The sequence below is a fragment of the Perna viridis genome, chromosome 2, assembly GCF_037379345.1.
Source record: "Perna viridis isolate PV_CMFRI_1.1 ecotype Kerala chromosome 2, ASM3737934v1, whole genome shotgun sequence".
NCBI classification, from domain to species: Eukaryota; Metazoa; Mollusca; class Bivalvia; order Mytilida; family Mytilidae; genus Perna; species Perna viridis.
Window position 1 is genome coordinate 16,728,975 of NC_142446.1, and position 24,540 is coordinate 16,753,514.

Here is a 24,540-nt window from a genome sequence, read left to right on the forward strand (position 1 = left end):
GGCAGAAAATTTTCGGCAGGGATCTAGTTTGGGGACCGCTCAAGTCCCAAAGAAACTCTGGGATGATTGATGTGAAAACATTTCTAGAGCTAGTGGCCGCTCAATGCCCAAAAAAGTTCTGGGATAAATCGTGTAAAAACTTAGTCTGAACTTAGTTTCAAAAATATCAATTTGAGTCTGTCGCCATTGCAAAGAACAAACATGGACTCAGTAGCAATTGTTATTCAAATTGGAGAAATTCGGTAGGTGAACAAACTAAAGAAAGAATGAAATAAGATATATTAAATGTTTTTATCTATACTTCGTTTTGTTGTGTAAATATATATTAAGTTGCTTTTTTGTCATTCGTTGTGTTGTCTTGATATCTGTTTTGTCTCGCCTGCGACGAAAGACAAAGGCATTGGTTTTCCGACGTCGGCATCCACTTTAAGTTTTTGTGTTACAACAACTCGGGTTTTCTAATATGAATAATAGATAAGTGAATAATAGCCACATTTAAAAGGTAAAAAGGAATTAATTCATATAAAATATAAATAAAAAGTATTAAATACAGAAAGTGAGGCCCAACTGACACAAAAGCATTGTCGACCCGGATTATAGAGACAAGGTGACCTTTAAAATTGATCTTGATCATTGTAGGTAAGACGCGTCAAGTTCGAGATGAAAACAATGAAGTTGAAAGAGTAAATAGTGAAGTACAAGTAAAAACTGTGATATGACAACTAAATAATTCGAGTTTTGGCATTAATTTTAAAGGGATGTACAGTCCCAAGAAAACTGATGACACAATGTCTAAGGAACTGTCGCCGTTTTTTTACCTGGGGAAAAGGGCCCAGGTCCTTTTTAGTGAAGCAATTGCATCACTCGGATTGTTGTGATAACTTAAACATAAGATTGTTAATCGTTATAATATTTCACAACAAGGTTTCATACTACAAAAAGAGAAGGTTGGTTTTTGTCGAGTAAGTTAACTGTTTCGGAATAAAAGGCCAAAAAGTGGTCAAAAGCAAGCATATCATTTTTTTGTTTACTTTATATGATAATTGCAATGATGTTCCACTATTTTCTATACTACAAAGGCTTCGATTGATTTATCGGACTGAGTATTGATGGGGAGACATTGTTTTTTGCCCTTTTGAACTTAGAAATCAGCCAAAAATCCTCATATATTACCTTGTCAATGCAACTCCTTTGAAACTATCGAACCGAATTTGACGAAACGTGGTGTGTAGTAAGAACATCATATTATAGTGCATATTACTAGAAAATTTTTATCCTCTAATTTTTGTAGAAGTTATGCCCTTTGATTTTAGAAATTTGCCAAAATCCTCATAAATTACCCTGTCAGCACAACTGAAATAAAAATAAGTTAGGTATGATATAATAATTGTTAAGGGACCTTTGCAATATCCAAGAACTGTATCACGATAAAACTCACCGATAGAAATTCGAACCGAAAAATAATCTGAAAATGGGAAACCATTTCTTTACCTACATAGCTTTCATTTATGCTCAGAACAGTTTGCAGGAAGGGGGAGACATATGTTTTTGCAGAAAAAAAAAACAAACTTTAATTCACAAAATTAACTTCCTTTGTTTAATTAGCTACCAAAAGGATATTTTAACAAGCTTGCACCGGGCATCACCACTCGCAATTCTAGTATATACGATCGTGACTAACTTGACATCCAACCAATTCACTCCCGATCAATTAGGTACTCGAGAAATCTAAATAGCGTTCAACATTGTGTTGGAGCTTTCCGCTTTTCTTTACGACTATTTGGGTATTCTTAAGTCTTCTGGCCGTGTCAGCGTGAATGCTAGCTAGCTCTCGTCCCGAAATGTTGAAATTCTTTCTTCCACCATTTGATATAGTGGTTGTAGGTGAAACAGGGCTAATCTGTGTCCTGTATTTTTGACCAAATCTACGAACAAATGCTTTTAACCTTTTCTCTGACTCTGTTAGTGCCACTTTCTGCAAGGGAGGAGTTACTAACTTTCTTATATGTTGTACGTCGTCAGTTTTGTTTATTCTAAAGTCCAGTTCATAATCTTCTTTGTCCCATTTTGCAATAACAGCATTAACTTTCCGTGTCCAAAATATGGCTAACTCGCATTCTGGTTGTTTTCTCTTATAAAAATCGGCTGTTTTGGGTTTATCAATATTTTCATTATTTGCTCGAGAAAATGAAGAAATTTCAGATATCTGACTTCTCAATTCCATATTACTTTCAATACTTTTACCTTTTATGTTAGTTTTCAAATGGGTTGTATCACTTTTAATCGCTGTCGTTTCTTTCGCAGCTTTTAGTTGTGTGTGAAGTTGTTCACATTCTGGAGAAATGTCTCTTGAATTAGTTGGAATTATAGGATGAGCAGAAGACGGTCTTTTCTGACTATTTTTGCGGTTGACCCGACTCGTATGAGCCGTAAGAGGGCGCACGTGACTGACAATCCTTTTAGTTTCTTTATTGCAATTGCACTTTGTAATGCCTTCACTTGAGACAGATGGGTTAGGTCGACTTTTTATTTTCTCCTTCTCTCGCACTGTTGCCTCTTGCAGAAGCTTATATGTGAACGCAACACAGGCTTCGGCAACATTTTGAGATTTTCTTTGGGCAATCTTGAACTCCTTTTCAAGGCGTTTGCATGATCTCTCGAGATGTCTCTGCAGGACAAAGTTTCTGTCTAAAGTTCGGTGCATGGATAATCTGCAACAGAATTAATATTGTGATAATTAACCTCTTACTTATGAATTGCTTTGGTAGACGAAACTAAAAATACATGTAACCCCGATTAGAAATGCTTATGTCACAGCAAACATTAGAATCTAGAAGAATCAAGAAGTCATCTAGTAGTATTGTACCGGATAAATTTGAACTCCTATTTGTACTGATTTAAAAAAAAAAAGTAAATAATGGAATTAAAAGTTCTTCTTCTACTAAAGAACAAACAACGAAGTTAACCCGATTAGTACAAGGAAGATCCAGAACCTTATATTTTTTTTTGTAAACAACACAACTGAAGTTGCTAACTTTGTTAAAAAACTTTCTTTCAACGGTAGCAACATAAAATGGTGAAGGTGTGAATTACGATCAACCCACACAACCTAGTATTGCTAATATTAAGTCAGAAAGAGAAAATTTATGTACTTCATATTTTGTTGTAAAATTAATATAAAAAGGGCATATGTGTAGATGGCATACCAACTAATATTGTGAAAATTTGTTGAACTGAAATTGTACCTCAGTTAATATTTTTAATTAATTGTTCTATAGAAAGTGGAGCTTTTAAAGACAGACTGAAACAGGCACAAGTAACACCTTTCTACAAGAAAAATAGCCCCTTGCAAAAATCTAATTACAGGCCTATCAGTGTACTATCTATTTAAAAGTTTATGAAAAAGTTTTAGAAACTCAATTGAGCGAGTGCTTTGATTCCATTTTCACCTTTATTTATGTGCTTTTCGTAGAGGCCATGGTTGTCAAACTACACTACTGGGACTGTAAGAAGATTGGCGATCAGCACAAGATGAAAACTATGCTGCTGCAGCTTTGATGGGTCTGTCTAAGGCATTCGAGTGCCCCCTCCCCCCCCCATGAAATTTTGCTTGATAAATTATCAGCATATTAATTTTCAAGCTTTGAGTATCCCTCCGTCATTCCTACTAAACTAATCGAATACAGTAAATCAAAATTAATAGTAATCTTAGTAGTTGAGCTGACATCCAAAAGGGCGTGTCGCAAGGATCTTTTCTTGGACCTCTCCTTTACACAATATTTATCAATGATATTTTTACTTCATCCAATATGGCACACTATATAACTAAGCAGATGATAATACCTTATCTTTTTGTTCACCTGATTATGATGTATTAACTTCCGCCTTGGAAACTGAATCATTGGAGTTGATTGAGTGGTTTAGAATAAATAAAGTGATTTTCATATTGGTAATTTGTGTAGGAAGGCATCTCAGCAGCTAAATGTACTAAAACGTTTGGGTCCATTTTTGAATAGACTCAACATTTTCCATACTTTCATTCTTGGCAATTTTATTTATTTTTCCCATGTGGCATGGCATTTCTGCACTGGTAAAAATTCTAAAAAATGGAAAAAGTGCAAGAAAGAGCACTCCGTTCTGTGTATGACGACAAGTCTAGCTTATACGATGAACTTTAGGATCGTGCCAGGATGCCTTCTCTGCATATTAGACGCCCAAGAACCATGGCTGTTGAAACCTTTAAAATCCTGAATGATTTATCACCTGTATGCCTACGTGATCTCGTCACTGTGAAATCATATAAATATACTTTCAGGTACAAAAATATACTAGATATCCCAGAGGTCAAAACCAGTACTAATGGTAAGAAAAGTTTTTGTGTTGCTGCAGGTATTTAATGGAACAGTCTTCAAACCATTTCAGGACAGAAAATAGTTTTCCTCATTTCGAGAGCTTAGTTCGGTCCTGGAATGGTTCGGAATGCCGCTGTTAGCTTATATTGCATTTTTTTCCTGTTCACTTGTGCTACAATGTAGTTGTGCATGAATTGTGATTTTTACTCACTTATTATGCAAATGTCTTTTAAGTGTATGCACGAAAATGTGTTTTACATATTGATCTACAAACAAATCGTCTTTATGATCACATCTCACCGCGATAGTAAGATAAAATATAACTTGACACTAACCTTCTTAGAATATGTAAGTTTCTAGCTCAATGATATCGGATGGTTATGATTGATACAAAAATTTTCCCACTGTGGATACTTGTGTATTAGATTTGCCCCAACTGGTTTTAATCCGATTCAACTATTTAAAGCCATTTGTAACTTCTTATGGTAGTACGCTTAATAATCCCCTGTTTTAGCAATCGTTTTTGTTTAGGTAAATACAGATTAACCTAAGCGACAGCGTTAATAATCTGAAGAAGTCAAATCCGATATGACTATAAAGGTCTAACTGACCGCCTACAAGCATAAAGCTACGAGACACCAGAAATGTTTAACACAAATACACAAATATACATGTTGGAAAAACTTCAACTTAAAACACCTAATTTTCTCAGTTGTAAGACATCTCATCTCGCCTGGACTACACATATACAAAAGATACATGTATTGTTCTACATGAATATAATATGTTATGTCTCTATAATACTAAATATTACATGTCAAAATCTGTATCGCATGCTGTATCAACCCGAGACTCCTATATCACCCCGGCCACCAGCCCGCGGGATGACATAGGTCGAGGGTTGATGCAGCATGTGATACAGATTTTAGCATGTCGTATTCATTATATCATATATTTTAACCACACTTCAAGTATAGTCTGTGAAAGGGTGCGATATAGGGTATGCGATATGTCTAGAGGTGTGATATAGGGTATGCGGTATAGGGTAGATGATATAGGATTTAAACACTTATAATGCATATACAAAAATATATATTTAAATCTAAATGTATGATATATTGTATTATTGTGTAATGTCTTATTATGTGATCGTCTGATGTATATAAATGTTAAATGAGGTCTGGAATTACAGTAAATCTTACTCATTGACATCTCCCAGCACGTCATGTTGGGTGGGGTGGACGGGCTATGATTCTAGAAGATTCTAACCCTGATTTTCGTCCCAAAAAAAATAGTTAGGCCAGCTCCTGAGTGAACAATATATTATGATCTTCATTTTGCTGGTTGGGGAAAAGTAAAATTTCCAAGTAATTTGCTTGTATTGATCTTATGAGAAAAAATAATCTGGCCTAGCAGTGGTGCCGATCAAAATAAAAAAATATCCTCGCATAAAATTTAAAACCAAGCCCCCTTCAGAAAATAATTTGTCTGTACCAATATAGTGGTATTCGAATTAAATGTGGACAGAATTTAAATTTTGTATAGGGGAGCAAATTTGTAATTTCACAAAAAAATGATTTGACAGATTGGTGGGAAAGCGTTTGGCTAACGGAGTTACCGTTCGTTAGTTGTTTACTTCCTTCCAAAGTGAAAGTGACATCAGCTCGTTGAAATGTCATTGTTTAATGCATGAATGCCTCCCTTCACACCATTTTTATCAATATACTAACCCAAGTGGTGCATGATCAACACACAGACATGATATTTTGATTGTTTGGTCGGTTGTCGTGACCTTTATTGGAAGTACCTCCTATCATGTCAATATCTAAGCGCTATGACCTTTTATTGAGGCTCTTACTTGTAGGAGAAACGGGAGTTGGGAAGACCTGTTTATTGTGTAGATATATCAACAATGAATTCATCAATGCTCACATTTCTACCATTGGTAAGGTTTTATAAATGTTGGAAATTATACATGTGGACACTAGACGAGAATTTATATTATACTCCCTGACGCAGTATTATTTTAGTGGGTACTGGTCTAATCTATTTTTTAAAAGAATTTGTTCTCGAGATATTTTTTTTGAGGTAGTGGTAAAAAAAAATCTCCAGCACAGAATCCCAAAAGGGATTATTACTGGGTATGTTCTAAAATATGTAACCCGTACCTGTACCCACTTTTCCCCATATCCAAATACTATTTGCAAATTTCTTTATTATTACTAGATATTTCCAGCCAAAAGTTGGTACACATTTACCAAATAACATAATAATTATGCTAGAACTAATAGACAATAGTTAGTTCGGTATGGTAACTTCAGGTTACACATTTTAGACCTTTTGAATTCAGAAAACTGATCAAACAAGAAAAATGATAAAAATGTACTTCATTTTCTTGACTAGAAATGAATTGAAACATAATTTGTCACATTCCATGCAATTTTCAGTTCTATATATATCGTAATAATGAATATTTTAGCAAAACATTATTTGGATACAGGTTGTTATGGGTACAGGCTTTGGTTACACATTTTAGACCCTACATTAGTTCTAGGCATTTCAAACAAAGTCTTAATCAAAAGTGCTCACTGGTCTTTTTAGTTTACTGGGCAGATTTAAAAGTTGTATACTTTTACAGTTGACGTATGCATACCGCTAAAAAGAGATATTATTCAGGATTTTAGCTGACTATAATTTTAGTACACTATTAAAATCCTTGGTTTAAGTGAGCAGGAATTGCCACAGGAAATTTGTGAAAATGGCCAACTTCTAACTGTTAATAATTATTTAAAACCCAGGCCAACTTCTAACTGTTAATAATTATTTAAAACCCATTATTTTGCAATGAAATTCATATCATTTTAAAGACGCATTTGGAGGTTTCTTTTATCTTTTGATTTGGGGTAAATTCAAAAGCTTAAACAGACAGTAAGGCACAATGATTAATAGCTAATTAACTGGGGTATAGTGTTTGAAAATGGAAATTTTGATATTTTTCTCAAGACATTGGAACATTCATTTAGTCTTTATTTTATTATTTTTCCTTGCACATTTTATTAATTAAAAACACCCTAAATGCCATTCAGCAATTTTGTTATTGTTTCAATATATTAGTTTTATTTTGATAGATGCAATAGTTTCCATTAAACTGAGAACACTCATTCTATAACTTGCCAATGGGATGAAGGGAAAATAGCCATTGAAATATGAATACTATGCTGTTGTCGTGGTTAACACCAATGAAATAGAGCAAACAATGACTTCAGAATAAATCAGTTGAAATTTTACACTCGATTTACTATTATAAAAATAATCTTGAAGTATAATATCTCTGGTTACAATATTAATCTCTTATAGCCACATTCTTCCATATGATTGATTGATTGATTGTTGGGGTTTAACGCCAGAGCAGCAATATTTCAGCTATATTCAGGCAATGAACAACATATATGATAATATGAATATGAAATGATGATGAAATGAAAAAGGGATGGGACACAAGGATAATGGGGTCGACAGATTTTGATTGCCACTGGAAATAGGGAGAGGTGGGTAGGGTCGGGAAATTTAGCCTCCTTTGGCGGAGCTCTATGGTTCCTACTCCGGGAGAATACCACAGTAGGGTTCTTTAACGTGCGAGAAATATACACAAAAAATATACTTTTTGTAAATTTAGATGCAGTAGTCATCAACTGCCTGTTGAAACAGGAAGATGGTGGAGGTATATTAAGAAACAATAGTAAATGCAATCTTTGTAATTCTGGTAACATTGGTGATGAATACTGTTATATTTTTACACGTAAAGCTTTACTAAATGAGAGAAAGAAATATTTATCTGTATTTTACTATAATAGACATATAAATATGAATTTGAAGTATTATTTCAATAAACAAACCTAGTAGTTTTAGAAAATTTTGTAAATTTATTAAAATAATCAATGTAAAAATCAATCCTTCAAGTTATCACTTATCTATAGTTCTTTTTTTCACACATTCATAGTAATGTAAATGTTTGTATTATATTATATATACTCTCTGTACCTATGTTATAGTTTTAGAGAAATAAAGTATTCATATGAGTCATTGCCGTTGACAGTTTTTCAAAACTCTGAAACTACAAGATCAATCAGAACCAAACTTAGTATGAATCAGAGTATGAATGTTCCTTAAGGTATTCCGCATAGAACTGATTTGGGGATTTTTGAAAGAACATTGCAGTGGTTACTAAGTATAGTACATATGGGTCAGACAGTAGTTTTTTGTATATATCTCCAAAACCTTCCGGTTTAGTCAAATTTTTTACATTGGGTATAATTGTTCAGCATAATGAGATCTATCAGAAGGTGAATTTTTGTTTTAATCTGTAAGGCCATGTTGGAGTTATTGTCCTTTTTTGACATTTTTTTGCTCTTTTTAATATTTTTTCTTAAAAATACTTCTCCTCTTAAACTTCCAGACTGATAAGAAACAAATAGGGTATTCTGCATAGACATGATGTGGGGATTTTTTGATCTCTCAAAAAACATGGCTGCTGTTACTAAAAGTAGAACATAGAGGTCAGTCAGAAGTTTTTCTCACATATCTCCAAAACTTATTATACAGCCTACAAAAGTCTGCAGGGATCAAAGTTGTTGAATGACTCCTTGTTAGAGGTTTTGCCCTTGAAAGGTGAAAAATGATGTTTTTAGCAGTTTTCAGCCAATATCTTGAAAACTATAATGGGTAGAAAGAAACTTTCGATAGAAGAATGATCTTTATGAAAAGTCTTATCAAAGTTTCGTTTTGAGTCAAAATCGTTGGACAACTCTTTGTTAGAGTTATTGCCCTTGAAAGGCAAAAATTTAACCGAGTGAGTGGTTCATGGTCCTTGGAGCCTTTTGTTAAATTTGATTTTTTAATATACTAATTCATGGCCATAATATAATAATATACTAATTCTTGGCCAAGATTAACTATTTCGTGACCACAATGTACTAATTCTTTACACAAAAAATCGTCTGAATATAGCTGAAATATTGCTGCTCGGACGTTAAACCCCAACAAACAAACAAACTTTACCACAATATACTAAGTGGTGGCTTGTTTACTTGTAGCAACAATTTACTACTTCATAGCCTCAATTTTACTAATTCTTGGCCATGATATAATTATTTATGGCCAAGACTTGTTTATTTATGTGAATATTACTTTTTCAATTTTTAAATTTGTGGCCACAACTTGTTTGCTGGCGGCAACCATTTTATTACTTATTCCTGGTCAAGACTTGTTTACTCATGGAATTAATTTACTTATTCAAGGTCCTAACTTACTTATTACCCAGTATTTGGCTTCTATTTTCAGGCATAGATTTCAAAATGAAGACATTACAGATAGGAGAGAGAACAGTTAAAGTACAGATATGGTAGGAGAAATATCTCTTTTTTTCTTTAATTACTATGGTATTTGCTTTAGTTCCTTTTAATCTAGACTGTATGTTCTCAAATGTTAAGTGTGGTTCCATTCTCAGTCAAGTACATGTATCCACTTACATGTAGAAAAAAGAAGATACTTTTGTATATTATATTTGAAAATAACTTCATTTGATTTTTAACAAGCTATTTGGTAGAGAGATTCACTTTGAGCAACCCAGGTTGTTTTTTTACAACAAAGGTTGGTACTGGGACATCATAAACATCATTCCATCTGCACTCCATGATTTGAATAATCCTAAAAAAAAATAAAATTTTGATTACCAATACACTTCAGTTCTTAATATTGGGATTGAGAATTTTATCTACATTTCCTTCAAAGAAATGGTGCATGAAAATACTTGACAAACATGGGAAATGTAAAGTTTGGTTATCTCCTCCTCTATAACAAAATTGATTATGTGACCTTGACCATTGACCTGGTCAATCAATAGGGTTCTAGATTTTCTTACAGACCTAATTACGTTGTTTAGTTTAGTGTAATTCACTCATGGTTTTGATAATAAGTTTTCAGAAGGACACTTACATGACTTATGACTATATAATGAGAATGGATATGGTGAATATGTAAAAGAAACAACAGTACTAAGTTTTGTCAAAATCCATTAAAGGATGCTGAATCTTAATGGTTACTAGCTTCCTACAGATTGACATGACAGCATTATTTTTATACCTTTGACTTCTAAGTTATGGGATAATAACTCCTTTTGGCTTTGTAAGCAAGATGCTGTCAGAGGCAATATTAGATAGTTTCTGATAGGCCATTATTAAATGTTTTAAACTACAGAGGTCAATGTTTTTACTTTATTGTTCAAAGGAATGGTCTCTTGCTTAGACTCTATCTGATGTGGCTCCTTGTGAATCTTCTACTGTTCAAAAATGAAATTGAAATGAAATTCTATAGAAACTTATTGTGGCCATGACAAAATAGATTTGACCATTACCAACCAGATTCATTTACCCCACACCTGCTTACTATGAAAAACATGTATATAGTATTGGCATAATGTTATTTACAGGGACACAGCTGGACAAGAGAGATTTGAATCCATTACTAAACAGTTTTATAGAAGAGCTCAGGTATGTTTCTGGGTAGAAACTCTGATCTAGAAAGTTGGTACCCTCAATTAGTAATGACTACAATAAATGATTTCTTATCTTGTCAAACCAAATAATGTTTTTTTTTAATCATATTCAGCATTCACTACTTGTAAAATATGTGATTTTATCATATTTGTATGTGATACCTCTTCTGTTTAAAACATACTCTTATGTGTAAAAGTTTTAAACCTGAGGCCTTAGTTTTTTAATTTGTTGGTTTATGGATTCCCTGACCCGATTTTTCCAGCTAGGAGAAAAAAAAATAAAATTGGAATTTCAGTTTTCCAATTATCATTTTCACTGCCACTGACTACAAAAAAAAAAAAAATAAAAAGTGCAAAATTGTAACATCTACTTTTTAAAATAAAGTTACTGACAATGCCTGCTTCTAGTTTTGTTATTACAACAACTTGACAAAGCAGATCGAACAAAAAATTTTGGCTGTATAAATTTCACCACTTCTATAAAATCATGTTTAAGGTTTTGGATAGTTTGGGAAACAAGTTAACACTGGCTAGAGATAATAAAATCAAAATACCTTTAATTGAAAAGAATGTAAAAAGTTCCTGTAAATAATTTAAAGCTTAAAAACTCGTGGGTTTGTTTTTATCCTCAACAGGAAGTAGATAAATAAAGGGGAGATAATTGGGGGGAAAATAAAAGCTATCAAAATATTGTGTGGAAAAAGGCTGCCAAACCATTATCCAGAAAAAATCACTTTTCAACATGGCAACGGAAAATGTACATCACAAATTGATTACTTTATAATTAAAACTCATATGGAAGTAGATGTGAACATACTTATTTATGACTTTGGTGCAATAAACACCTCCGACTATACTCTAATACAAACAAAAATAGGCATAAAAGTCAAGAAAACAGTAAAGAAGAACGCCAAAATACTAACTAAACCCAGGTGGGAGAAATGTAAAGCAGTGGAATACAAACAGTTAGTAAAAGACGAACTAAAAAAGGCAGAGGGGAAACATCAACCTATACAAGACAAAATACAACATGTAGATAAAGTACTCCATACGGCCGGATCAATATCAAGATATAGAAAGCTCAGGTCACTCAGTAATGTGGGAAAAGGAATATGGAACAGTAAAATCATTAGAAAATCAAGGGAAGCTAAGGAAGCACACTGGACCTACAAGAATAAAAAAAAGTCTGGACAAAATTGCAAAACTGAACAGCAAATAACAATAAAAAAGATGCGTGAACCATGCCAACTCTAGCGGCAAGCCTATGCCTTAACACAAGATAATCTAATAGGAGAAATAATGGAAGTCTCAGAAAGGGGCTCAAAAACATTCTATAAACTTATTAGAAATCAACTTTCAAACAAATCGATATCTGCTGATTGCCTAATAATCGAGAATAAAAAATTCTCAGGGGAAGAAATAATGCCTTGAAAATGCACTTCGGAACACTAGCCAAAATCTTGTCTGAAAGAAAACTGAGTATGAGAGACAATTTTTAAGTCAAATTCAAAATCAGATAATAAAGAATAAAGGAGATGAACATATGCCTATACCTCCAACAAATACCATAGAGGTAGTCAAAGCTATTGAGAAATAATACAGGAAAAGCTGCAGATTAGAATGGAATACAAGCAGAGCATTTTAGATACACCAAGCACCAGATAGCCCCAGTAGTATGTAACATCATAAACCAAATCTTCACTGAACTTGACGTCCCTGAACAACTGAAAAGTGGCATTCTAACTTCTATATGCAAAAAAGGCAAAGGGAAAAGCATCCTTGGAAACTACTGAGGAATAGTAGTCACATTCTCACATGCTCTAAAATCTTAGAATCAATACTGAAGGACCGATTTGAAGAACAATTTAAAACTACGCAAAATCCACTCCAAAGAGGCTTCACAGAGAAATCATCCAGTAAATTTTCAGCATTTATATTGAGTGATGCCATAGCCATATTCTGTAACACTGGCTGCGACCTTGAGGTCCTAGCGTTAGATGCTGGAAAAGCATTTGATACAGTAAATCATTATATCTTGCTTAACAAGCTGTACCACGATGGAGTTGTAGGATACATGTGAACTCTACTTTAGAACATGTACACGAACATGACATTCAAAGTAAAATGGGATGGCAAAGGAACAAATGACATAGCTATCAATGAAGGTATACGACAAGGAGCAAAACTGTCTGCTCTATTATACAATCGATACTACTCAATACTCAATAGCATGATGCCAGTAACCTAAAAGAGGACAAATAAATGTAGCCTCTCTTGTTAGGACCAAATACTGAAATGCAAGCCATTATCAACCTAGTTCAATATAACATCAGACAAGATCAACTTAATCCAGGAAAAACAGAAGTTATAAAAATGTCAAAAGCCAAAAACTTCAAATAAAGCGGCTACACGCTAGAAAGACAGGAAGTAAGAAGAGTCTAAAGCCTTAAACACCTTGGAATAACCCATCAAGAAAATAATAAAGTAAATGTTAAAGAAAGAGCACTTTCCAATTTTGTGTAAAAGTTTACTTGTTGCTAAAATTCTGTCGATAAGTCTGAATTAGAACCACCTTAATTTGGTGTCCTTTGTTGTGTTAAAATACATTTATGCACCAATTTCCAGTTTATTTCTCCTGGAATATTTAGTTTTGCAACCCACTTCTCTCTGAATTTTTTAGGAAACTTTAAAATTTTTATAAATCTTTGATAAAACATGTTTGCACCTTTTTGATGTACAATAAATTGTTCCATTTCAATTGGAATTAAAGGATATTTTGGGATGTCCGATTTTGAAAGTGTTCTTAATATTTCCCATTTTCCAAGTATTGAATCTCTTAAACCATAGTAAATTGTAATGGCAGGGTAGATCCCATACATATTGCAAAATGTTTGGTACTGAAAAAAATTCCCATTTTCATTAAACAGGTCACTAATATAAAATTTTCCTGCTTCATACCATTGTTTGAAAAAGACGGTCTTTTGATCAATTTTAATTTTCGAGTTCCTCCATATAGAGCATCTTAGAATATTATTTAAAGTAAATGAATCTTGAGTTTGTTTGTATTTATCAAGTGCTGTAAAGACTTGTTTCCAGAAGATGTTCTTTGTCGTGTTACTCAAATTAGTGGAGTAAACATCTCCAAGACAATATTTGACTTTCAAGGTCAATTAGGCTAAGTTAGAGTGTTTTCCAAGTGGACTCTTCTTTAATAATTCTTCTTATCCATGTTAGCTTCAGTGATTTTAGAAAAGTAGATAGATGAATCATACTACACCCCTCTGAAGAAGTATTCTGAACCATCTGATTTCTTGAAACTCTGTCCCTACCTCGCCTTGTGTTTTCTTAAGGCTTATTTCTGTGCCATCAAGAAAGATACCAGTATCTTCTGCATATTGAAATATTTTTAAAATGTTGTCTTTTATTGTCATTCCCTTAATGCCTTTATTATTTCTAATGAGGATTCCCATTATTTCAACACATAATAAAAATAGGTAAGGCGATATTGGATCTCCTTGTCTGCAACCCCTACCTATGTGAAAAAAAAATAGTGAAGATGCCCTTTTGTAGCACACACAGATTTAATTCAGTATCAAAAACTTTTATGTTGTTTATAAAACCATTACCAAATCCAAAATAACCCATCACATTGTACAAGAAACTGAACCAAAGGCTTTTTTGAAATCTATTAGTAGGAGTAAACCTGGAATAGCTAGATCTTCAGTACTTTGAAGAATACCATAGATAAGACAGGTATTTTCACCAATGTATCTCCCCTTTAAGAGACCCTTTTGATTTTCGTGAATCAGTTTTTCTAAGACGGTTTTAAGTCTATTTGCTAGACATCCAGATAATAATTTGTATGTAACGTTTAACAATGATATTGGACGCCAGTTTTTAAGATATTCCCTTGGTTTATCTCCCTTAGGTAAAATTGATATTATTCCCTGTCTTTGTGTAATTGAAAGTTTATTGTACTCAAGTCCGTAGTTACAGGACCTGACAATAAAGTGTCCTAGGTCCTTCCAAAGGAATTTAAAGAATTCAGCAGAATACCCATCAGACTCTGTGGATTTCTCATTTTTCATCTTTTTCAAAACAGTTAATGCTTCAGAATAAGTGATTTCACCCTCAAGTTGGAGTGCCTCTTCAATACATGTACAAAGTCTTGGAACATTATAATCTTTAAGTAACTCATCTAAATTTACATCTGTGAGTATATCATCTTTACTGGAATAAAGCTTTTTGTAAAATGACTTTATTTCTTTTAGGATTTCATTTTGATCAATTATCTTATCACTATTTTGGTTTATAACTTGAGTAACTGTCTTATTTATGTAATTCCGCTTTTCAAGACCACAAAAATATTTAGTAGGTTTTCTCCATTTTCTATCCACTTGATCTCAAGATAGAACCCTTTAGTTCTTCCTAAGAGCACAAATTTGGCGGAAAATGATTTATGTGCTTTTAGGATCAGGTCTCCATGCTTGATCAGGAATGTCACCAGTCGTCCAACTGAAAATATGGAATGTAAATGTAGTTCCTAGTTTCATGTATGGAATAAAAATACAAACCAAACAAAATCTGACCTGAATAAATTAGAACATATGCAACAATACATGCTCAGACATTTCCAATGCCTACCAGACTGTACAGCATCTGCCGCAGAATGTACGGTAATAGGGACTGATTCAGTAGAAGCCACTTATGAAAAGCTATGTATGAACTTACTCTTAGAGATAGCTGGGCTAGACACAGCTATAGAAAAAACAAATAGTATGATGGGAAATTCAGAATGCAGACAAATTTATTTGTCAACAATGTTGCACATATTTTGGAGAAATATCAACTGCCATGTCCATACGAGATTATGCAAAATCCACCCAGCAAGAATATATGGAAGTCAATTGTGAAGGAAGCAGTCAATAATTATTGGTATGAGAAATACTGTGCTGAAAAGGTAACAAATACAACTATGCGTCATCTTGAGATACAGCAAGAACCAATTGGAACTCCACATAACATCTGGAATATCTATAAAAAATAGAAAACATGAGATACAGAAGGCAGAGGTCAAAGCCAGGCTTCTCACAGATACATACATGTTACAATACCACTCTGATAAATTCAGGAAATGCACCAACACAGGACGGTACGAAATGTGCAAGGAACAAGTAGACGATATTGAACATTTTATATTACAATGCAAGGCCTTAGATGTATGCAGAGATATACTTCTGAGGTCATTCAAGGAGACAGTGGATGGAATAAAGGGGTTGGTGCAGAAATGTTAATAAAAAATAATGTGCTACTGCAAGCTATACTGGATACCACAGCAATAAGTGTAAGAAGTCTGCTTAGCTTAAATGTAAGTAGGCATGCAAAGTGTAATATACTGTGCGCGAAATTAAAAAATTAACATGTGCTTAAAATAAAACTTTGTTAACATTTTAACTCCGTGCAGTTTGGTATAAGCTTTGAACTTTTTTAACCTCTTATGAGTGAAATGACTTTTTAACTACAATTAAATGGCTTTTATGCTAATGTGAAATGATTTTTATGCTTATGTGAAATTACTTTTACACTACTGTGCCAATATAAATGCTTATATCTCATAACATGAGACAGACTTTTGAATTTTCTTACAACACAATGAGGATGTGAACAGCTATTAGTGAAAAAAAAAAAAGACAAGTTTCATTGTCTTCCAATTAATGACAAATATTAAAAAGGTTATGTAGTCTCTCAGTGTAATTATTATGTTAAAATAGAAGACAAATGTAAACCAAAAGTTGTTTGTTTTCTTTAAAATTTTAGTCAAACCATCCACACACTCAATTTTCTGTCCCTGAATTCTTCCTGTACTTTGTAGCTTTTTTTCGGTATTGACTTTTCACTAGGCCCTTCTGTAACACTTGTTTACACAAGCCAACCCAATTTCATACAGTCAAAAATCTGTAAACCAACAAATTAAAAACTGTGGCCTGAGATTGGTTACAACATTTAATATGTGTTTTTTTTTTAACCAGGGAGTTTTATTAGTGTATGATATATCAAGCAGATCTTCATTTGATGCTATTCCAAAGTGGTTAGAGTATGTCAAACAGGTTTGTTTCTCTCACCTTTCACACATTTTTCTCTGTAGACTTCACAAATTTATGTAAGAGGGTTAGCACTAGCACTTTGTGTTTGTATACTTCTCATAATTTGTTCTTTTCAGACTTTCTCTTTTGTAATAGCTCAGTGTCTGTAATCCAATATCTACACCTCAAAAGGAATGTTGGGGGGAGGGGTTATGGCTCTTTACCATTTAGAAATATTGAGCACAAACATGCATTTTCTAAACCTATTAAATATGTATTAACCAATTTGATGTGGGTTTGAACTTCTATGGTTACTTACTATTGTGAATCTAATGGTGTATTTTGTTGGTTTTTTTTATATGACCACAAAAACTTTGCAGTTATATATTGGTATGGCACTGTTGATGTCATTGTCATCGTCCATAGACACTTGGTTTTTGTGTGATAACTTGAATATTAGTTGGCTGATTTTTATAAAATTTTATACCAAGGTTACTAGTTCAAACCACAAAAGGAAGTTTGGTATTGATTTTTGGAGTTATAGCCCCAAAAGCTATAGAATAAAGGTGAAAAAAAAGAACCTAAAACAAGCCTTTCATAGAATTCAACTATAAAACTCCAATAAAAGCATAGGAATGTCAATGATATTGTTCCATAATATTCCATACCATAATGGACTTGGATGGATTTTGGGGATCAGACTTGAACTTTAGAAATTAGGGGCCAAAAAGGAGTGGGACAGAAAATATCCAGACAATAACTTTACTATTATTTATTTTTGGTCCTATTTCAAATTTTTTTTAATTGGATACCTCACTAAAATCTGTGTGTACGTTTTTTAATCAAATATTAAATACCTCTTACAGTTTTTTTTCAGATATAAGAGGTCAAAGGGGCCACACCCAAAAAAATTTGCTTTTTTTTATTTTTGGTCCAATTTTGAAAAAAAAAATTATATTGGATTTCTTATGAAATCTATGTCTGCATTTTTCAATGAGATTTCAGATATCTATAAGATTTTTGTGTTATAAAGGGTGAAAGGGGTCACACCCAAAAGAAATCTACTTTATTTTTCAGTCAGATTTTGACAATTTTTTATTGAATTTCAAGTTTGTGCTATATTGTGTCCAAACCAGTTGTTGTGTCCATAATGAATAATAAGAACTAATATTGTATTGGATTTTCATGTTAGTCCATAGGCTCCAAGTAAAATTTTTGGTTTCAACAAAAATTAAAATCAATAGGGTTCTTTAATGTGCTAAATCTAACTGCGTTTTGACTTTTTGATACTGGACCATGGTAGGTTAATGTTATTTAATCACAATCCAAACTAAAAACTGTATCATGCTTAAATGTTGTGTCCATACTCACCTGACTGCAGTTGTATCAAGCTGCACCCTCTGAAGCATTTGATTAGAAGTTTAATTGCTATAAAAATGCAGTTGTAGGAATAACCTGTAAAGAATCATGGCTAGATTTTATTTGAATTCTAAATTGTGAATCAACTGCTCCTGTGTTCTCATTATAGGTAGGTGGGGTGACATTATTGCCTTCAAGCTATTGTTTTTTGTGACCTAGCACTTCTAAATTCTGACTCAGTGATGTGGTCTAGTATCATGAAGCAGTCTCTATTAAAGAAATCAAATGTTTTAGCCTTGAAGTGCATGAACATTAATCCACAATCTATTAATCTAGTGATCCATTTGTTATGGTAATTGCCTTCTACTACTTGTGCCAAGTTTGGGTACAGCACTGATACTAAGCTCTTTTGGGTTCAACATTTCAGTATTTTTGTCTGATATTCAGACATTTAGTGTTGATTCATGTGTTTTAGCCTTGTAGGAGAACTCAAAATCTAACCCATTCGCTGTCTGTATTACCTTGTCTTAAACTCTATTGGTTAGATTCATAATTGGTTTTTACTTACGAACTTGCAACAAAATGATTTTTGCTTCTACAGTTTTGTAAAGAAGATGTGAGTGTGATGTTACTAGGCAACAAATGTGACAGAGATGACAGAAGACAAGTGACATTTTTGGAAGCTAATAAGGTAAGTTGTCCTATAAATCGTTGGGAAAAAAAGGAAGGATTTTTTTATGCATTATTATATCACTAGTTCTGTATTAATATTATAAATTACTATTACATTATAACAATCCTTAATTATTTGGTCAACATGAGGTTCCGTTAAGGATATTTTATGTTATCATGGTATATGTTTTTATTTAATAGTTTCTCTCTTTGTCCATTGAATATTTATCTACAAGTGGAGATAATCCAACTTCAAGGGTAAATATCTTACAGTCATTAGTTTAATAGTGGGCATTTTTATGAGGTTGTTCTAAGTATTCAAAAGTTTGAACTGTATTACAAGAAATTTGATTTCAGATTTTCACTTTCTTTAAAAAAAATGTAACACAAATTATCTGTATCAAATCAGCTGTATTCTTCTGAAAAAAAAACAACCCCAAAGCCCTAAAGTATTCAACCTATATTATTCATACTTTGCACAGTGTTTATATACATATTGAAAATATGGAGAAATTCAACAAATATTTCATATAAATTTTTACATGTTGAACTTAGTCATATTTTTAGCAGTATATGCTATAATAAATGTAAGTACAAGTATGTATATTTTAGGTTCTTACTTTGTAACAAAACTATATATGTTTAAGTTGCTTAGTGTTTATGCATATTATAAAGTTATTTATGTGCTGACAAAAATATGATGGTGATGCAGGTCCAGAATGGTATGGTACTTGTGTGCTTTATTAGGACATCATGATCAAAAAGAAAATTTACACTTTGTTTATAATTCAAATTTGTTGTTTGGCAGAAATGTGAAACCATTAAAATTAGTTTGTCTTCACAGTATAGTACTTATTTAGATTTTACAAATTTCATGTGATTTTTTATGTAATTTAACCTTAGTTAATTTACTTTTTCTGAAATTTAAGGACACCCATTTGTTTTCAGTTTGCCAAGGAAAACCAGATCATGTTCAGAGAAACAAGTGCAAAGAATAATAACAATCTGGAAATGGTAAGATTTATCAGAGTTATATATAAAGAGCTTAATGAAACAGTGTTGCACTTGTCAACAGTCAAGAATTATTTCTTGTGATAAGATACTATCCAATTGTTGGGCACTCATTTCTTGCTCCAGCAATGCTAGAGTTTGTCTGGGAGCTATTTTCTGACTTGGTGCCATCCCAACCTCTAGCATCTGACATGTTTGAAGTTACCACAAAGTCATTAATGCTGAAAAAGTATTTGAAAGTATTCTAAGTCTTTAACTTACATACATGAAGTTTAACAAACCAGTTATCAAGCAACACAAATCTTAAATTTTTGTTAAATCCTTTGAAAACGTTTTAGATGGAAACAGTTTTCAAAATGACCATCCATTTTGAATTAGGTCTTTAATGTTAACGAAAATGCAAGATATTTTTTACTAAACAAACTTTGTGGTAGTTATGCCCTTTAAACTTAGTTTCTATTTTCTCTCAAACAACTGAAAAATTTTTGTAGGCAGTAAAGGCACAATATGTTGTGGTGAAAATTACTAGGAAAGTTTGATTCCTCATACATCGTTGGCATTATGCCCTTCAAAAGTTCTTTCAGAAGTACATGAATGAAACATCTTGTCATTGCAACTTCTCTCAAACTATTGAACAGAGTTTCACAAAACTTAGTATGTAGTAAGGACACAATATTTAGTTATGCATATAAATAGGAAATTCTGATCTATCAAGTTTTGTTGGAGTTTTGCTGTTTCCTGAAATCAACTACTGAAAAGTCCTCTGTATCATACAGTCAAAAGTGGCCAAATCTTTTTTTTATTTTCATTATCAATGAATAAAAATCTCCAACTTATGATGGACTACTCCTTCAATGTAGGATCATGCTTACTAATCTATTTCAATTTTTTAATTCAAAAGATATTTATTTATTCTGTATTTCAGTGGACATTGAAACAATGAAAAAGTTTTACATTCTGAATCTGAGGTACACAAACTTTGTATGCCTCATATGCATACATGTAATTATTTATGATATGTCATTGTGATTTTATCCTTAAATTTTTATTTGTAATGTAATTGTTATAGGCATTCCTTGAAGTTTGTACTGATATAATTGACACCCAGGAGAGACAAGTCTATGATACAGACCCTACTGTTAGTTTAGATGAGGACTCATCACATTACGACAGCCATTCTGATTCCTCACAGCTACTATCTGAAGGAAAACACAAGGGCTGCTGCTGATACATTGAAATCATATAGAGAATGTTCTACTTCACCATAAAAGAACATTCTGAATGCATTATGAATTTTTTGGAGGGTTCATTTAGAGCTTCTTATAAATTATAACATAGATATGATTTTTTCCTTTGATCTTATAATCCAATAACAAACTTAAAACTGTGCACTTTTAAAAACGGTGGTCTGACTTAAAACTGTGCACTTTTAAAAATGGTGGTCTGACTTGAAGATTGAATATTATTCTGTAATTTTGAATCAACTGGCAGTTTGACTGTTTCTGAATTTTATATGGATTGGAAAGTCATCCAAAAGTTTTGTAAGAAATATTACTGATATAATGTTGTATTGAAGTTATCAAGATATGGTACTTGGAAGAAATCAGAAAGGTAAAAAACAAATTACTCATTGAAATCCATTTTAATGATTACCGGTATATTTGGAGAATTTTTTTTTTCAATTTTTTTTTGGTTTAGAGGAGATAGTATCATTGATAGTATTGTCTGACATGTACTAAGTCTGAATCCATCTCATGTATGTTTTTTATGTCGTAAACATAGATTTTGTTGAAGCTATCTGGATTTTTTTTAAATCATCCAATTAAAAACAACATTTTAAACAATGTTGTATAACTTAGAATAGTACTTGTGGTAGTTTTCTCTGACAAAATGGCAGCCTTGTATTAGTACGCGTGTGATACTTAATATTTGTCATCTTTATATTATTGTCAAATTTTATGTTATTTTGGAAAGTGCATAGATTCCCCATCTTGTTCTGTACTTGATTTAGGTTGATTGGCAGGGGTTACCTAAGTCTTTGAAAATACCAACCTTATATTTTGCTAATTTTGATATGCTGTACACATGTTTCAAGGAGTAACCTCTCATCAGCAGAATTAGAATAAAAAATATAGGGAGGTCTAAACCCAAAAATTAATTGTGTACAAGAAGTACTCAAAACCAAAACTATTGAAATAGGAAGCCAAATCTATCATGGAGAGGTTCTACCAGGTGTTATATTATATAATAAATATGTAATCATAATAATGTTTATGTAATATCCATATCTGTAAACATTTCTATTAGCTTTCTGTGATATATATATTGCTATGGGGTAATATGTGCATGATCATATCTTTATGTATTGCTCTATTTATACATCTGACTTTACATTTATATTTATACAAAGCATGTGCCTTTATTTAATGGTGAATTTTCATTCATACGATATATTTATTGCTGTGTATTTATTGATATATGTGTATCTTCAATTCTGTATAAGCCTTATAGTGATTTGTTTTAATACCAATTTATCTAGGTGGAAAAATGTATGTTTGTACATTTGGTATTATGATGCTATGAGCTTGCCTATTTATTGTTCATTAAAATTTTTAATAGATGTTTGACACTGCACTCAGTTAAGATACAAACACATTGTGTTTACATGTCTTTTTTATAGTTCTGATTATTTTTGTTAAATATGTTAAAACCAACATTTTGCTATAAAACCAGCATTTAAATATTCTAGTCACAGGGACCACTTGCCATAACCCATCATATCATTACTGGCATTGAAAGCGTTATAGAGTAAGCATTATTGGAAAATGTTAATAATCAAAAGATGATGATGAATGGTGTAATGAATGGGTTAAGTTAGTATTGATAACTTGCTTTCTAACCATTTCAGTCATATTTTGTTCATTATCTACATCATGTGAAGTAATTTACTGCTCTGAGATTGGGTTATAGTCCATAGAATTTTTTATTAATTCATTGATATTTTTGTTGCTTTCTACTGACATTCACATCAAATTTGTTAAACAAAAAAGTACAAAAGAATTCACTATGAAAGTAATAACAATAATTTTGGTGAATTACATTTTTGTAGTTTGGTTGCTTAACAAGTTTGATGTGAATATTTGTTAAATATGATCTAAATATCAGCCAATTGAAAAAAAAAAACTTTTTAAGGACTATTACCCAATCTCTAAGTGCAGAAAGGACTTCATATGATATTTTTTATATCAATTTTGAAGATCTACTAATACTTGTGAACTTTTATTGTACATGTAATTTGATCTGAAGTTCCATGTAGTTTTTGTTGATATTTCAAAAGTAATTTTAGCTTTTTTTAATTTTTATGTGTGCTATTTTTTTAGATCTGAATTTTTATATTGTTAATCATTGCAGATTAACTTTTTTAAGTTATCTTCCTCATTTACTGTAATTAATTGGATTGAGCATTTAACTGATTTTTTTTAAGGTTTTTGCATGTTTTTATCTTACTGGTACAGGGCTAGCTTTTTTTTAATTGACACATTATATCCCAGTCATTAGATGGGTTTTACAGTGATCACCTTGTCTGTTTATTAGTTTTGATTCACAAATATTTTTCACACATTTTACTTCATTAGGTAGAATTCTTTGTAATAGATCTTTAAAGTGTCGTTTGTCCATTTCCTAGTTAAAATAATGCCATACCCAAACTTTTGTTTGATGTGAAATTGGCTGAGTGAATAAAGAACAAGTTGAAAGTAAGAAATTCAATAGCTTTTTATTAGTTTCTACTGGATTTCTTTTTGATTAGTTTTCTTATTCTAATTTTTAGTTCCACCTGAACCCAACCTTACTGATAAGACAATTTTTGTTGTTGCATTTCAGGCAGAATCATTTTTATACATTGTATATGGTATGTAGCTCTGACACAATCATCTTTTTGTTATTTCCTGTTCTACCTTACTAGAAGTGGGTCTTTGTCACAGCATTGCATGCATCCTATTTTTTTTTCATTTCAATCTGCTTTTATTATGATTGAGTGTCTTAATCAAAATTTGTTGTTTTACTTTTTTATTAATCTGTTTATATGCAATAAATTGTTAAAATATGAGTAAAGACTTAGTTTGTTGCCTTGCTGAATATTGAATTGGTTTCACAAACATTATGCTCTGCTGTTTAACCAGTAATATGTATATGACCAAGGGACCGACCATCTGATTTGGTTACTTTTTCTCTCAGAAATAAATAGTTTTCAAGGATTAATTTTTATACAACTGCAAATTTTTGCATCATATATTGTATACGCTGTTGTCATTTGAGTTATAATAGTCCATAGACACTTGTTTTTTTCTCCATAACTTAAATATAAGTTGGTTGATTTTTATAAACTTTTAAACAGGGTTACAAACTACAAAAGAAAGTTTGGTATTGATTTTCGGGTCTATGGCCAACCATTTCTGAAAAAGGGGCCAATATCTTGGATATTGAATATGGTCTCACTAACCACTTCCAG

General features: G+C 32.2%; 2 protein-coding genes across 5 annotated transcripts; one reads left to right on the forward strand and one right to left on the reverse strand.

The window, feature by feature from the left end:
- Nucleotides 1-1,589: 1,589 nt before the first annotated feature.
- On the reverse strand, nucleotides 1,590-5,993 carry LOC148623843 (uncharacterized). Of its 2 annotated transcripts, none has more exons than XM_088566045.1 (2): nucleotides 5,971-5,993; nucleotides 1,590-2,711 (listed from the first exon to the last, which is right to left on the reverse strand). In XM_088566045.1, exon 2 carries the CDS (start codon nucleotides 2,702-2,704, stop codon nucleotides 1,712-1,714), a length of 993 nt encoding a protein of 330 aa, XP_088422171.1. In that variant the 5' UTR covers nucleotides 2,705-2,711; nucleotides 5,971-5,993; the 3' UTR covers nucleotides 1,590-1,711. The 2 variants fall into 2 exon arrangements, with proteins under 2 accessions (XP_088422171.1, XP_088422169.1); XM_088566043.1 differs by lacking the exon at nucleotides 5,971-5,993 and adding an exon at nucleotides 5,555-5,585.
- On the forward strand, nucleotides 5,973-24,138 carry LOC148623844 (ras-related protein Rab-10-like). Of its 3 annotated transcripts, XM_088566046.1 has the most exons (8): nucleotides 6,027-6,297; nucleotides 8,029-8,073; nucleotides 9,693-9,753; nucleotides 10,840-10,900; nucleotides 16,935-17,012; nucleotides 18,949-19,038; nucleotides 19,968-20,033; nucleotides 21,100-24,138. In XM_088566046.1, the coding sequence occupies exons 1-8, from the start codon at nucleotides 6,168-6,170 to the stop codon at nucleotides 21,256-21,258; spliced, it is 690 nt and encodes a 229-aa protein (XP_088422172.1). In that variant the 5' UTR covers nucleotides 6,027-6,167; the 3' UTR covers nucleotides 21,259-24,138. The 3 variants fall into 3 exon arrangements, with proteins under 3 accessions (XP_088422173.1, XP_088422172.1, XP_088422174.1); XM_088566047.1 differs by lacking the exon at nucleotides 8,029-8,073 and having other exon boundaries at nucleotides 5,973-6,297; XM_088566048.1 differs by lacking the exons at nucleotides 19,968-20,033; nucleotides 21,100-24,138 and adding an exon at nucleotides 19,221-19,433.
- Nucleotides 24,139-24,540: the final 402 nt, after the last annotated feature.